The sequence below is a fragment of the Penaeus japonicus genome, unplaced genomic scaffold, assembly GCF_977035675.1.
Source record: "Penaeus japonicus unplaced genomic scaffold, GWHDUDI00000001_assembly GWHDUDI00000003, whole genome shotgun sequence".
NCBI lineage: Eukaryota > Metazoa > Arthropoda > Malacostraca > Decapoda > Penaeidae > Penaeus > Penaeus japonicus.
This window is the reverse complement of record NW_028234405.1, coordinates 1,671,999-1,688,675: the sequence shown is the minus strand read 5'-3', so window position 1 is coordinate 1,688,675 and position 16,677 is coordinate 1,671,999. Positions and strand designations below refer to the sequence as shown.

Sequence of the window (16,677 nt, the reverse complement as noted above, 5' to 3'; positions counted from 1 at the left end):
GTTAAAACATTAGTGCCTAACAAACAACACACAGAGAATTACACAAATTCTACACATAACCCTGACCATCTTAATAACTTCTTCGCACAATTGGGAAAACTAATTTATGAACAAACAATTGCCTCCACATTACATCAAAACACAGATCGGACAAGGCTCATAACTGATGTTTTCAGATCGCAATCAATGGACGTAGAAACTACGATCTTAATAATAAAACAACTCCGCGAAACAAATGCGGTGCGCTGTATTAAGGATACTCTACCCGTAATCGCATTTTATTCAACGATCATCATTAACACCTCTCTGATCACTGGTGTTTTCCCGTCGCTTTGGAAACATGGAATTGTAACACCAATTTTCAAGTCTGGGGATATAGACGCCCTATCACAATACTTCCAGTATTATCTAAGGTTCTTGAAAAAGCAGTAGCAAATTAATTGATGAATTTCCTGAAGACCAATAACTTATTATCTAAAACTCAACATGGCTTTAGAAATAAGTTATCCACTGAAACAGCGTTGTTACAGATTACTGACCAAATTTATAATAACATGGACAACAATAAGGTCAATTTGCTCACTTTGTGCGATCTTTCTAAAGCTTTCGACAGTGTCAACCACAGAATTTTTCATAACAAATTAAGAAACCATAGAATCGATACCCATTGGTTTAACAGCTATCTAAATACAAGAACCCAATCGGTAAAAATTAAAGAGCATGTATCAACACAACAACCAGTCTATTTCGGTGTTCCACAAGGATCTATATTAGGTCCGATCTTCATTAATGATTTATCAATCATAGTCCATAACTGCCATCTAATACAGTACGCTGATGATTCTCAATTTCTCCACAGTGACTCAGTGAACAACTTAGAGGCATTGATAAGAAACACACAAGATACTCTTGTTCAAGCAAAACGATATTTTGGCATCAATGGCCTTAAAATAAATCCACAAAAAAAACGCAATGTATCTTCATAGGTAGTCGGCAAAATTTAGCTAAAATTCCCATAGACACAACCATAGATTTCGAGGGCTGCCAAATTAAACCAAGCACTTCAGTAAAAAAAATCTAGGAGTACACTTCGACAGATATATGACGTTTGAATCCCATGTTGATAACATACATAGGAAGGTAATGGGAACTTTAATATATCTTAATCATATAAAAAATCAAATCCCTACAGAAACAAGAATCACGGTTGTACAAACACTAGCTCTGAGCATCATTAATTATTGCTTAAATATTTGGGGCTCTGCTAACAAAACCCTAATGCAGAAAGCACAAAGACTACAAAACTTTGCTGCAAGAGTTGCATTAGGTAATGTTAGTAAGTTCGATCACATCACCCCACATATTATTCAACTAAAATGGTTAAAAATTCAAGCCAAATGCAGCTATGATACATGTGTTTTCATTCATAAAATCATTCATCGGAATTATCCACAATGGATCCTGCCCTTACAAACTGTAGGGAACACATCAGCTGTTCGAACACGGCAAGTAAATTCTCTTTATGTCAAGAGATCACACACAGAAATAGGGACACGACAAATGCTAATACGTGGACCCCTGATCTGGAACCTACTACCTCATAATGTTAAAGACATCACTAACCTCAATAAATAAAAAACAAAATTAAAAGAACATTTTCTAAATTGTCAGTTGTGACATCGTATCAAACGGATGTATTGTAAACTAATTATTTTTGCAACAAATTATATATGTATTACGAATAACTATTGTAATTTATGGAATAAAGCTTTTGAATTTGAATTCTCTCTCTCTCTCTCTCTCTCTCTCTCTCTCTCTCTCTCTCTCTCTCTCTCTCTATATATATATATATATATATATATATATATATATATATATATATATATATATATAAACATATATATGTGTATATGTATGCATATATATTATATATATATATATATATATATATATATATATATATATATATATATATACATACATATATATATATATATATATATATATATATACATATATATATATATACATACACCTATATATCTGTTATTTTTCTTTCGGCTGCTCCCATTTAGAGGATCATCTTTCTCCAACGCGCTCGGTCTTCTGCGCATTCCTCAGTCACGCCTACTGCTTCCATGTATTCCTTTATAGCATCCATGTACCTTATATATGGTATATATATCTTCCTCCTTTACCTCCATATCCAGCATATATAATATATATTCAGCTTTGCTTCCTGTGCCTTTTCCCCAAATTGCTGCACATATGTTGTCCATACATATACATACATACATACATACATACATACATACATACATATATATGTGTATATATATATATATATATATATATATATATATATATATACATATATAATAATATATATATATATATATATATATATATATACATATATATATACATATAATATATATATATATATATATATATATATATATATATATATATATATATATATCTATACCTATATATATATCTATATATATATAATATATACATATATACATATATATATATATATATATATATATATATATATATATATGTATATATATATATTTATTTATTTATTTATTTATTTATATATGGCACTACAAAGAAGTCGACGTTCCGTGAGAATCAAGTCGACGAAATGCCAGTGGGACCCGCCATTTCTCTGTCAAAACTTGTGAATGGTTATTATGAGATCACTTTATCTGTGGTTTGTGAGGAAATATGGGATTGACACACAAAACCACCTGGTCATATCATGAGACCGCCAAAGTTCACGCAGCGCATCTCTCCTTTTAATGGTCAGGTCCAAGAGACGCAATTGAGAGGAAGGCGCCCAGGGAATAGGATAACCTTGGGCAAATTATGTTTATTTAGATCGTTAACTGTAGATAACGCCATGCGATATAAGGTTAATTAAGAATTAAATGTTTTACTATGGGAATCAGAATATTATAGGAAGATGTGTATAATTAAAAGAAATCTTACTGATAAAGCTGTGACCTACAGAAATTTGCTTTATATACAGGATGGAAAATGACATTGCTTTTACATTTTGTAAAGAGTAAAAACTTTTATGAATGTATCATGTGATGTTTCGAAACTAGACAAGCTTTTCTTCATATGTCCCATACATCAAAATATGATATCTAGACTTAATCTTTTATGAATGTTGAGTAAGAGGTAAATCTTCGGATCAAAACCATATGTAAAAATATAAAAGGAAAGACAACCCCAATGAAAAAAAAAAAAAACGTTAAATCACGGACGATTCAAACGAGACTCCTCTTGAGACGGTTATAACATTTTTCAAAAAATCATCTGCCGACCTTAAATCAGGGTCGGATTAAGGAGAGGAGCGGGGTTAAATGGGGTCAATTGCCCATGAAACTATGAACCATTGAGTACTTTGTATCTACTGGATGTCATGAGTAGTGTCCTTAAGATAATAGTTTGATGAGCTAAGATTTTACAGATGCTAAGGGTAGAAAGAAAGACATTTCGTGGGGTTTGTACTGTACCTTTCCAGTTCAAGTTGAGGTTTGTAGTTTCGGTAAAAGATTTTCTTATCCCAGTTTAATGACTTCATAAGCCTATTTGCCGGTAACCTTTTTTGATTTGTTCTTGTAATCTGTTATTTATTTTTATTGAGTATGGTTTATCTTAAAAGCTATGTTCTGGATCGCGAATATATAAACCGTGAAAAAAATATACTTTGCCATTCTTTAACTCGGTTTTTATTTAGCGTAAACACAATTCCATCTATTGCATTAGCATATATAGATAAAAACTCCGCAATAATGTGCACAATTTATATAAACGATGGGACCACAGCACTTCATACCATATCTGATCACAAGTCATATACATCACCATGGCCTATATTAATAAAAAGACTGAAAATATTACTCAAAATCACTATTAAGTCTTAAGATCAATATGATAATAAATCAGATGTCTTCAGAACTTAATTTATATCATCTCTTGTCATATAACCTAATTTCTGTAGTGTGGTTCTTCCAACCAGAAGTGCCCTTTCCCCCTCCCCCCCTCCCCCCTAACCATCTGAGTCGAGATTTAAGAAACGAAGAAACATTGAACATTCTGGATTAAACTGGATCATATGCGAGGTATCAGGATTTGACACGAGTGGGTATTTCCTAGTAGAGTCTTACAATATTTTCTATATGTACATACATAAATAGATATATACATTATATATATATACATATATATGTGTGTATATATATATATATATATATATATATATATACATATATATGTATATATATATCTGTATATATGTATATATGTATATATGTATATATGTATATATGTATATATGTATATATGTATATATGTATATATGTATATATGTATATATGTATATATGTATCTATGTATCTATGTATCTATGTATATATGTATATATGTATATATGTATATATGTATATGTATATATGTATATATGTATATGTATATATGTATATATGTATATATATATATATATATATATATATATATATATATATATATATATATGTGTGTGTGTGTGTGTGTGTGTGTGTGTGTGTGTGTGTGTGTATATATGTATATATGTATATATGTATATATATATGTATATATGTATATATATATGTATGTATGTATATATATATGTATATATGTATATATATATGTATATATATATGTATATATATATGTATATATGTATATATGTATATATATATGTATATATGTATATATGTATATATATATATACATATAAATATATATGTATATGTATATATGTATATATGTTTATATATGTATATGTGTGTCAAAGTTCTTATCAAAGATTAGTGTAAGCATCAGGATTCATACTGAAGTTTAGTAATTCTTAGAATTGTTACGTATATATATAGTTTTCATCTTTCATAACTTATTTGTGTTCCCGGTTAATTTTCTCATTCTTGATAAGATCTGACAATTTATTAGTTTATTCACATTATAAGTTATTAATTTATGATTAACTCAATCTATAGCATAATTCCATTTAAAACATTTATTATTCAAATTTCTATTATTACTATTTTAGGGTACTTAAGACACAGGGAAAGTAACAATTTAGTTTATTGATGCAACTAAATATTGCTATTATGTTACGAAATATATGTACGAGTGTATTTATATTTAAGTAGATTTTTCAAAGTTTAGTTCACTCGCCTCCGGCGATCACTCACTAACCGGCTATTCATTTTCTATTTCAAATCTGAATATTGCGGGATTACTCACTGTTTTGAGTTTGTTTGTTGTTTCTACTTATCTTGTACATACGGCTAAGACTTTGAGGCTAAGCGGTGACGGGGATGCAAGTGCAGGTCGTCCGTCAGCAACAATTTTCCGGTAATTTCTCGTCCGGTTCTCAAGAAGTCGCCGCGTTTTCTATAGTTTCCTTGCGAGTAGCCAGTGTCGTCGTGACTGGCCGTGACTCGTGCCCACCTGCCCGATTGTCACGCGCATGCGCAATACAGTTGCTAGGAGTCGCTTACGTTTCCATGGCAACGCATAGTTGTCAGGTGTTCTATTTTTTCCGTTTTCATTTACACATGAAAATGAACACCTGGACAATGTGTATATATGTGTATACATGTGTATATATGTGTATGTATATATGTATATGATATATATTACAAATAAAACTTTTTTTAACTTGATTACTCGGTTTACTGAGTCTTTTATGAAGATTAATACCTTTGAAATTGAAGTCGAAAATATAGTAATATAATGATAGTATAATTATATCAATGATTGTTACGTTAATACTAGGAATTTGATTAAACTGCAACGCAACATATGTTATTGTATACCATTGGACAGTGATATCTAGACTTAAATGAATTCTCAGTTCAATGTTCGTACTTTAAGAAACTTGAATGCTAGATAAGTTCAAATGTTAATAATAAACCTACTTATTTGCAGCCTTTTTGAATATGCATCTCGGATTTTCATATACCCATGTTTTACAAGGAAAAGAAAAAGAGAACTGAACTGTCAGTAATATAGATTATGGCAAACTAAATATATGAACACACTTAATTTTCAGTGTCAAAGATATTCTAGCAACATTTCAAACCAATATCATGTAATGTGATATTAAAAAGGTTTCTTATTTCCATCACTTGTTTTCTGCAGTATAACTTATTTACGTTCTTAAAAACATTCTTTTTTTACTCTTATCCACATTTAGCCAGATTTTTGCTCGAGGGGTGAGCGGATATATAAAATTCGGCTTAGAAATGGCGTTGCAACTTAATTTCTTTTCCAGTTAGGACATGGAAAAGATGAGCATCTCGAATTCATTCTGTATTTAAAGACTATTTAAAGATATTGTGGAGTTATAAGTCTCCTATTCAAAAAAACTTTGTCAGTCATATATGTACTTCATAAAATGTGATTGCACATTTTTATCTGAAGAATCAGGGTATAAAACATACAAAAGCATTAAGAAATTTGGGTTTATTAGTGATATCTTTTATTGTTACAAATGTAAAATGTAGAGGGGCTTAATAATACTGAATCTTGTGACGCTTCTGTAGTACTCCATTGTATGCTTACAATCAACAAACATCTTCTTTCACGTCTATTCATTTCATGTGACTTTCACCTTTGAATACATGTATTAACTGGTCGAGGGATTCTCAAATATATATATATATTTTCGTTAAACACGAGTTAAGATATTTTCTCGAAATCTCTAAGTCTGCTCTGTTATATATAGAAACACTGCAGGGTTACGAAGAATAAAAAACAACAAAAAACACATATATGGTTCTGTCAATGTTGCTGACAGCGTAATTACTATGCGAACATTCATAAACATTTTATAAAACTATCAGTACAGAAACTACCGTTTATTTTTTTAACAATGCTGCTTCGCCTTGTTGAAACAGGAGTCGTGGCACCAGGATTTCGATTTAACAACCGTCAACGAGCATCTGTCTGCAACGAGCACCTGTCTGCAACGAGCACCTGTCTGCAACGAGCATCTGTCTGCAACGAGCATCTGTCTGCAACGAGCATCTGTCTGCAACGAGCAGCTCTCTGGTCTCAATAATTTAACTCACTTTTTCCTAATAATTGTTAAGAAGATCAGATTATCCCTGTGATGACTACACGCAAAAGAGCTAGTTTCATGTATCAAGTGCCTCGCGATCGAAGGAATCCGACTCAATCAATTAATCAGAATCCTTAATTAAATACCGGAGGAATCAAGGGATCCAACTCCTCTTGGAAAACGATCGGACCCGACTGATGCTTGTTCTTTTTTTTTCTTTCTTCCTTTCTTTCTTTCTTTCGACGTGACATTCTGAAGCAGGAAAACGAACTATTTCCCTGATAAAACCAACCAAGTGAATCTAATGCGAGAGCGAGATTTACCTAAATCAGAACTTGTTAAATTTGGACGAAAACTGAAATAAAATTTATACGCTATGTACATTTACCTCCCAGGACAGGATCCCGCGAGTATCTACCTTATCAAACCTTATTTCTAAAACAAATTTTCATTATAAAAGTATTATAAAATAACGATTCATTCATATATCACACAATATCAGTATTGTAGTTAATGAAATAATAGTAAAAGTCTACACTTCAATCCAATGACGTCCGGAGTTCAAGTTTGGAGATATAGTTTCACTCAAAAACTCTTGTCGACAAAGTGGTAACTGATACAGTTTACATTAAAAAATATATGGAAAATGGTTATATTACTGTTGAGCCACACTGAGCTCCAGCATGCCACTCATACTGACAACCTGGGAAACACTGTGAACCGGACACTTCAGAAAACGATACGACAGGAATATATAGTTGATGATAAAAATTTGTACAAAGTGTTAATTTATCGTGTTCAGCAGTCAGTTACTTACTTACTTACACACACAGAGACACACACACACGAAATAATAATTCTTGAGAATCATCACAGTTCACTCATTTCCTCAGATTAAGAACACCTGCTCTGGCAGCGTTTGGCATTTGTCCCTACCAGTCACTACGTGCTACATCGTGGAACGGCGAGGGCGTCCCGAGAGACATACCGGTAAACGCCATTGCAGCACTGTTGCCGTGGCAAGCTGTGCGGGTCTATATGGTCGCCCTTTCCCTTGCAACGCTTGTTCCGAGTCGTTGTCCACTTGTCCACAATGTATGTATGTACCTTTGCAACACAGAAAAATGAAGTGCGTTTAAATAAATACAGATGATTTATTTCCACGGACCCTGCTGCCCGGTGCAGTTTGTCAAGACGTGCACGAAGATATTTTCAGACGGGGCTCCGCTCCTGAGTCAGGACAGACAGACATGTCTGATGTTGATGGATGCGGAGGAGGAGGAGGAGGAGGAGGAGGAGGAGGAGGAGGAGGAGGAGGAGGAGGAGGAGGAGGAGGAGGAGGAGGAGGAGGAGGAGGAGGAGGAGGAGGAGGAGGAGGAGAAGAAGAAGGAAGAGGAGGAGGAGGAGAGCGTGGCAGGGTCGCAACGTGGGCGGAATGGCACAAATCCGCGGGGTGACAAACACAACCCTTGGGGAGGACGAAGAGATGGGATCGGGGGTGTTCGCCCAGTGACTAGTTGCGCTGGGCCTGTCCATTCATACTACACTATGTACACTGTACACTTGGCCATGGCACGTGGTCACTTGGGCGTGACGTCGTTAATGGTGGTCGCGGTGCCGTCCTCGGGGATCTGCGGAGGAACGCGCGCCGTATGACCGTGTTGCCGAGGAGCCTCTCCTGATTTCGCTTCGCTCCCGGGTGTCGGAGGAGCGCGGGCGGCCCTGGCGCTGCTCGGGGCGTGCGGAGGAGCTGGTCCGGTTGATGGACGACGAGCGCTCGGGCGACGGCCTGTGGTTCTGGTAGCTCCGGCGCGGGTCCTCCCATTCGCCGTAGTGATCGAGGCGGCGCTCCTCCGAGCGGCGCTCCTCGGCCTCCAGGTCGTCGCTGATGTATCCGTTGTTGCTGTACACCTCCAGGATGGGCAGCCCGCGGCGCCCTCCGCTGCCGGCTATGATGTCGGGGCCCCCGCGGCGGGTGGCGGCGCCCTTGCTCAGGCTCGACTCGCTCGACTCCTCGCCGGAAGTGCCGAGTCCCAGATCCTTCTCCAGGCTGTTGCCGTCATCCTTGTTGGAGGCGAGGGTGGCCGGGGCGAGGAAGGCTCCGGAGCGGCCGAGTCCTACCGGGGCGACGGGAGTCCCCGACTGGGAGGCCGACATGCTGTGCGGCCGAGGGATCTTGAGGCTGCTGGCGTCGTGCGGCCCGGGCGGGGGGAGCGCCCCTCCGTGCATGTAGAACGGGTGGCCGTTGCCCTTGACGGGGGGGCTGATCTCCTTGTTCTTCCGCTTCGAGCAGGACCCGGGGCCGAGCAGGGACAGCAGCACAGGCAGCAGGAAGATGCCGTGCATGGCGCCGAAGAAGATGACCAGGAACACCGTCTTGAAGAAGGTGATGAAGATGTAGGACGGGGCGAGGATGAGCGTGGTGATGCCCAGGATGGTCGACAGGCCGCCCTGCAGGATGGGAAGGCCGAGGGCGTAGAGGCACTCCTGCACCCGCTCCTCCGGCGTGTCCACCTTGGCAGCCAGGTAGGCGTAGGATATGTGGGCCGAGAAATCCACGCTGAAGCCGATGCACATGATGAGGTTGATCATCGAAATGGAGTCGAGGTTCACGCCCCATAGCGTCATGTAGCCCACCACGCCCACCTCGATGGACACGATGGAGAAGGCCACCCACAGGGAGCACAGCGGATTCGGGATGAAGATGAGCGACACCACCATCATGACGGCCGCGGCGAGGCAGATGGCCTGGATACTCGTCGTCCTCACCAACACGTACTGAAAGAGACAGAAATAAATAAATCATGAGTCATAAGCTACTCTCATGCCATAACAAACAAACATTCTATACGTCTCGGAGCGCACAAACAAACAAACGAGTCATAAGCTACTCTCATGTCTTAATAAACAAACATTCTACACGTCTCAGAGTACACGCACAAAACAAACTAAAACAAAAACAAACAACGAACCACAAGCAAACAAGCGAATCCGCGCCGGACCCTCCACCCACCTGATCGAAATAGATGAAGAACGGGTTGAACACGGTGACGTTGAAGGGCGAGTCTCGAGCCACCTGACGCAGCTTCTCCATCATGTCCTTGTCGTCGTTGGCGTCCAAGATCTTGTGTGTCTGGATAATGAACCTCGAGGCCTTGATGCGCGTGTAGTTCTCGTTGAACGCCACGTCTTGCGCGAAGACGTTCGCCGGACCCGAGAGGTAGATCTGTCGGGGAAGAAATGGAGGTGAACGTCAGAAGGAGAGGGAGGGGGAGAGGGAGAGGGAGAGAGGGAGGGAGAGGGAGAGGGAGAGAGGGAGAGAGGGAGAGAGGGAGGGAGGGAGGGGGAGGGGGAGGGGGAGGGGGAGGGAGAGGGAGAGGGAGAGGGAGAGGGAGAGGGAGAGGGAGAGAGAGGGAGAGAGTCGATGCTGATTTTGCAACGGTGAGTTTTTTTTTTGCGTGAAGAGTAAAGTTGCATGAGATCGTTATTGATTATGTAAGTGGAGATGAGTTGCGTATAGTGAAAGAGGAATATCAATCATACAAATACAGACCTTAATATCTTGTGAACATAGATCATATACATTAAATACCTCTCGTCCGGGCAATTTTAATTCAGGATTTCTCCCGACCCAGTCAAGAAAAGAGAAAACAAAGAAAAAAAGAAAAGAAAATTACCTCTCGAAGATTGGCTATGAAGTCCTCCTCGGTCGTGACATTGAGGTCCAGGAATTCTTGGTTCCTGTCGAGGAAGCCGAGCCACGCCCTCAGCCACGACTCGGTGTACAGCGCCCCCGCCACGTACGTCAGGTTCTCGAACTGCTGGTGGAGGTCCATCAGCTGATCCTGGACGACCGGGTCACTGTAGTTCACTTCGCCCGTGATGACGACCTGGAAGGAGGTATTTCTGTTAGATAAGGTTTGGATTTTGGGATTTTAGGAGACGATGCTATTCATTTACTAGTTTTTTCTTTTGGGATTATTTCCTCATACCGATAAGTACGGTGTATTGTTTTTCCCTTAGATCCGAGGTACTGAATGTTATTTTGCATTGTTCGAGTGCCCGAAACAGCCCGCATACAAGTGACTATTGAATTCTTGTCGATCGATTACTTATAGTAATGTTATACTAACATACAGGCCTTAGTTTCAACGCATCCACGGAACAGACAAATGTTCCTTACCACGCAACACCCATTCACACCCCAACTCCACCCAGCTTGCGCTCGCTCGAACACCCACGCGAATTCTAAAAGCGCGAATTCTAAAAATCAACAGCCCGCCCACCAATCCCTACCTGAATTCGATAAGGGTACTCTCGGAAGTACATGTCCTCCAGGTCGTAGAACTCGACGGAGTAGGAGTCGTAGCGCGAGAGGCGGCGTCGCTCCAGCCCCTCCTTGACCATCGTGCACCCCCAGCAGGCCACCAGCAGGTACATCAGGAACACCATCACCACGAGCGCTGCGGAAGGAGGAGGAGGAGAAAGAGGAACGTTAGCACCGAGGGAAGGAATGATGGAAGGATAGCTGCTGCTCCTTCTTGATCTAATACAAATAATATAATTCCATCCGTACCTATATACATTACATTACTGAATTGTCTCTACCCTTAAGACTATCCAAGAACACGGTCACATATCCAAACAAAACGAAGAAATATCAAGCCGCTTCAATACACAAATATATATATACACATATAAATCGCTTAATCAATCTCGATCCTTACCTTTGATGGCCGGGATGTTGAGGAACCTGGCCACGTAATCCCTGAAGAACAGCATGAGGGCGTGTTCGCGGTTGTCCTTCGGGTTCCAAGGGTCGGACTCCGTGATGCCGCCCGTGCAGAAGATGCGGTAGCCACAGCTCTCGTTCTCTGTGGGCGGGGAGGAGACGTTTAGTTATCATCATCGTTATCATTATTATCATCATCATTATCAACAACATCATCAACATCATCTTCATCATCATTATTATCATCTTTATTGTTATTATTTTTTATTATTATTAATATCCTTATGCTTATTATCAGTGTTATAGTTATCTTCGTCATCGTTATCTTTATCGCCACTGTTGTTATCTTTACTATCATTGTTATCATCATCATCATTATTGTCATCTACCATCTATAATTGAGATGGAACCGATAGAAAGGAGAGAGAGAAATAGAGACGAGAGGAAAAAAGCCAAGAACAGCTGACGGGACTCAATGAACGAAAAGGAATGGATAAAAACGATACTGCTGACAAAGGAAGAGGAAAAAGGGTGATAGACAGATGAAGAAAAATGAGATAGGAAGAGAAGGGAAAGTGGGCGAAACGACGGTCGGTGACTCAACGGAACAAGCCATCGGCGGCGTCTCACTCGAAGCAAACTCGCCGAAGTAAATCCTAAAATCGGATTCCGGAACTCAAGGTGTCTGAGACCAACCAGTTCGGGTATTTGATATAATCAGGCCTTCCCTTTCCCTCCTACCCTCCCTCCCTCCCTCCCTCCTACCTTCCCTCCCCCCTCCCGTCCACCCGCGGGGCACCTCTAGTCTACGTCATACTTGGGTCGGCTCCACTCAGTCTGGTCAGGTGAAAACTCGCTCCGGGCACTGGCGGTGGTTACACTCCCCTCCCCCCCTCTCCCATGCCCCTCCTCTCCTCCCCTCCCCCTCGCTTCCCTCTCCCATGCCCCTCCTCCTCCCCTCCCCCTCGCTTCCCTCTCCCATGCCCCTCCTCCTCCTCCTCCCCCCCACCCCTGGTAGCTTTACCTGCTACTGGCCAGACGAAGACTGTTCAACGTGGTGGTGGTGGTGGTGTACATGGGAGTAATATTTTGCTTATTATTGTCTTCGAACACGCGTACATGCAGCGTCCGCCATTTTTTACTCACTCTCTCTCTCTCCTTCCCTCTCCGCCTCTTCTCTCTTTCTTCCTTTCAATCTCTCTCGCTCTCCCCTTACACCCCCCCCTCCCTCTCTCTCTCTCTCTCTATCTCTGACTCTCTCATCCACTGAATGTATGAACGGCTACATCCGGGACCATCCGGGGCATTCAGGCCTAATGTCTCTCTCCCGTGATTCGGTCGGGGTCGAGATGCTGTACCGATTCGTGTGAGGTTTTGTGGAAATGAAATCAGTTTTGCAGTTTGTAGTAGGTTAATAAATAGGTTAGAGGGTAAAGTCAGGTCGTATAGCCGAAATAAAAAAAACTCTGGTTAAGTTTATTTTCCGTGATAATTGAAATTATAACATGGATGACATCTATAGCAGATGGGGGTGGGGGGTGGGGGGCACAAGCACAAACACACGCACTCATTTAAACTTACATTCACATCCACATCCACACTTACACAAACAACCAAACAACCAAACTGATAACCATACAAATAGATAAACATACGCACAAACCACAAAACAGACACACAAACAAACAAAAACAAAACACATCGCATACACACACACAATCTAAACACGTTTTTTTTTCCTTTCTTTTTTTTTCGTCGGCGTCGAAGCAACCAAATACGGGATGTCGCAACATGGATGAATGGAGAGAGGTCTCCTCATAGATGGTAATGAGGCAGGCCTTCACATAGACGCTGCCATGAATGAAACAGAGACCATTTAGTGTGGGCGGGACGCGGGAGAAAGTGTGTGTGTGTGTGTGGAGGGGGAGGGGGGGAAGGGGGAAGGGGGAAGGGGGAAGGAGAGGGGGAGGGGAGGGGAGGGGAAGGGGGGCACGATTGATAGTGAAAGCTCAGGTGGATCCGCCGAAAGCAACCTCGGGGATGATGTGTGCGTGTGGCTTGGGTGTTCGTGGCGAGGTGGCGCTCTCTCGCTCGCTCTCTCTGTCTCTCGCTCTCTCTCTCTCTCCCCTCTCTTTCTCTCTCTCTCGCTCTGTGCCTGCCTCTCTCTCTCGCTCTCTCTGTGTCTCTCTCTCTCTCTCTCTCTCTCTCAATAACAAGGACCACACTGATACTACCGTTTTTTACTCCCGTCTTCTCTTAATCTACGAAACATCTCAACTCTATTTAATTGCTCGCCCAAAGGTCAGCTGACCTACTAGGGAGGTTCCTCTAACCCTGTAGAGTGGGATGATGCAACTCTAAACAAGAGAAAAAAAGGGTTAAGCGTCCACCAAAGACCAACCTAGAACCCAAGCCTTCAGCTCCCTTGAATTAGGTCAGAACACGAGGTTTCATGAGTGATAAACAAACCCCTCCCCCACTTAAAACATCAACCCCCTCCCCAACCTCACACCTGACCCCCATAAACAACCCAGAACCGCCGTCTCTTTGGGCTCCGGCAAGAGAGATGGATAGAAAGAGGAGGGTGGAGGGGGTGGAGGAAAAAAGTGGTCCGCTTTTCTCTGGATATTTGGCGAAAACCAGCTGTCATGGCACTCTGGCCTAGGCACCGAGTGAGGTCACGGAGCGACTAAGAAATGGGTCACGGAGAATACAGTCCTGAGAAATAGGTTTTCAAGTCTACAAAAACCTTCCGGGAGGAATTCTCTGCTTGGGGAAGATTTTGTTTAGTCTCTCCCCTGTGTCTTGTCTCTCGCTGTGCTACTTCCATGACCCCCTCCCTCTCCCCTCCCTCCCTCCCTCCCTCGTACCCCCTCACACACCTGAACATAAGAAAAAAAAAGAAAGAGTACTCGAAGTATTTTCTACCCCAGTCTCAAAAAACAAATAACCTCATTGCTATTACCACGAAGAGTGTGTAGCTTCCCGGTCTCATGTACCGCGGATGTGGGTCGGTCGGACGGAGGGAGGGAGGGAGGGAGGGAGGGAGCTAAGCTGGTCCCGCGTTGCTTTTTGCTTCGAACTTGCGAGGGAGGGAGAGGAAGAGGGGAGAGGGAGGGGGAGGGAGAGGGGGAGAGGGAGAGGGAGAGAGAGAGAGAGAGAGGAAAGAGGAGAGAGAGAGGAGAGAGGGAGAGGGAAAGAGAGGGAGAGGGAAAGAGTGAGGGAGAGAAAGAGAGGGAGGGGAGAGAGAGGGAGAGGGAGAGGAGGGAGAGAGACGGAGGGAGAGGGAGATACGGAAAGAGACGGAGAGAGAGAGATACGGAAAGAGACGGAGGGAGAGGGAGGGAGAGAAGGAGAGAGAGAGAGACACCTCAACTATGAGATACCCCCTGGGTAGGCTGGCCGGGTCGTGGGAACATAACTAAGGCACCGGTTCGTCGCGCAGTGAAAGGAAGCCAGAAGGACACCGCGCCCGACAGAAAACAGAACATGGATTGGTGTGTGTGTGTGTGTGTGTGTGTGTGTGTTTGTGCTTCTTTACTATTAAGCCACTTGATGGGAGGGATGGAGAGGGATGGAGAGAGATGGAAAGAAAAAGAGAGAGAGAGAGAGAGAGAGAGAGAGAGAGAGAGAGAGAGAGAGAGAGAGAGAGAGAGCGAGAGAGAGAGAGAGAGAGAAAAGGAGAGGGCAAGACGCGGGTCAAAGAGAAACGGGGAGAGAGACGCCAGAGCCAGACGGAGAGAAAGGGGCGTCGGAGCCAAAGGGTTGGACAACCCATTAGCGAGCCAATATTATCTCCGGCGTCGCAGGTCAAAAATAAATAACAAGCACGGACGCCGCCGCAATCATAGAGCCAATAAAAAGCAACGCCGCGGGGTAGATGGCGCTGCGGTCGTGTCGGAGGCGGCGGTCGTGGCGAAACGGACGGACGGCGGGCGTGCGGGCGGGCGTTCGTACGGGCGGACCGGCCGAGGGAAACGCGGTCCTTGTGTTTGCATTGCTACGAGAACGACTTGCTTCTACTACTATTGTTAGGAGGAATAAGAGTGGTAGTTTGAACGGTGTAGTAGTAGTAGTACTAGTAGTAGTAGTAGTAGTAGTGGAAGTAGTAGTGGAAGTGGTAGTGGAAGTGGAAGTGGTAGTAGTAGTAGTAATAGTAGGAGTAGTAGTAGTAATAGTAGTAGTAGTAGTAGTAATAGTAGGAGTAGTAGTAGTAATAGTAGTAGTAGTAGTAGTAATAGTAGTAGTAATAGTAGTAGTAGTAGTAATAGTAGTAATAGTAGTAGTAGGTACGTATCCGTTGTGGTAATGCTAATAAAATGGTGGTAGAAGCATGAATGGTGGAAGTGGCAGTGGTAGTCAAAGTGGTGGTAACGAAAGCATTTGTAAAACAGTAAAAAAAATAAAAAAATAAAACAATATCCAAAATATCAGTGCCATGAAGCGCAATAATCAACAGCGTCAGTTCTGCAGGAGAATTACTGACATTTTGAGCAACAAAAAGGAAGCGCTCATGATGACCGATGGTGAAAGGGGTGACGGGGGAGAGGGAGGGAGAGGGGGAAGGGGAGGAGAGGGATGACAGAGGGGGGAGGGGGAGGAGAGAGAAGGGAGGGGTGGGGGGAGGGGAAGGGGAGGGGAAGGGGAAGGGAAGGGGAGAGAAGGGGGGTGGGGAAGGGGAGAGACGGAAGGGAAGGGGGAAGGGGAAGGGGAGAGAAGGTAGGGGAGGGGAAGGGGAGGCGAGAGAAGGGATGGGAGGGGAAGGGGGTGGGGGAGGCGAGGGGAAGGGGAGAGAAGGGAGGGGAAGGGGAGGCGAGAGAAGGTGGTGGGGAGG

The 16,677-nt window shown here is 42.3% G+C and overlaps 1 protein-coding gene across 6 annotated transcripts in view; it reads right to left on the bottom strand.

Moving 5' to 3' along the window:
• Window positions 1–6,498: 6,498 nt before the first annotated feature.
• Ptr (patched domain-containing protein) overlaps window positions 6,499–16,677 on the bottom strand; it is a 149,512-nt gene continuing 139,333 nt past the window's right edge. For 4 of the 6 annotated variants that reach the window (XM_043005189.2, XM_086554502.1, XM_086554495.1 and 1 more), the window contains 5 exons: window positions 11,839–11,985; window positions 11,408–11,574; window positions 10,789–11,001; window positions 10,125–10,337; window positions 6,499–9,889 (listed from right to left, as the gene is read on the bottom strand). In XM_043005189.2, the coding sequence (XP_042861123.1) occupies window positions 8,711–9,889; window positions 10,125–10,337; window positions 10,789–11,001; window positions 11,408–11,574; window positions 11,839–11,985 (1,919 nt within the window). In that variant the 3' untranslated portion in view covers window positions 6,499–8,710. The remainder of the gene's footprint in view (window positions 9,890–10,124; window positions 10,338–10,788; window positions 11,002–11,407; window positions 11,575–11,838; window positions 11,986–16,677) is intronic. The other 2 variants (XR_015192520.1, XR_015192519.1) reach the window with 1 other exon arrangement.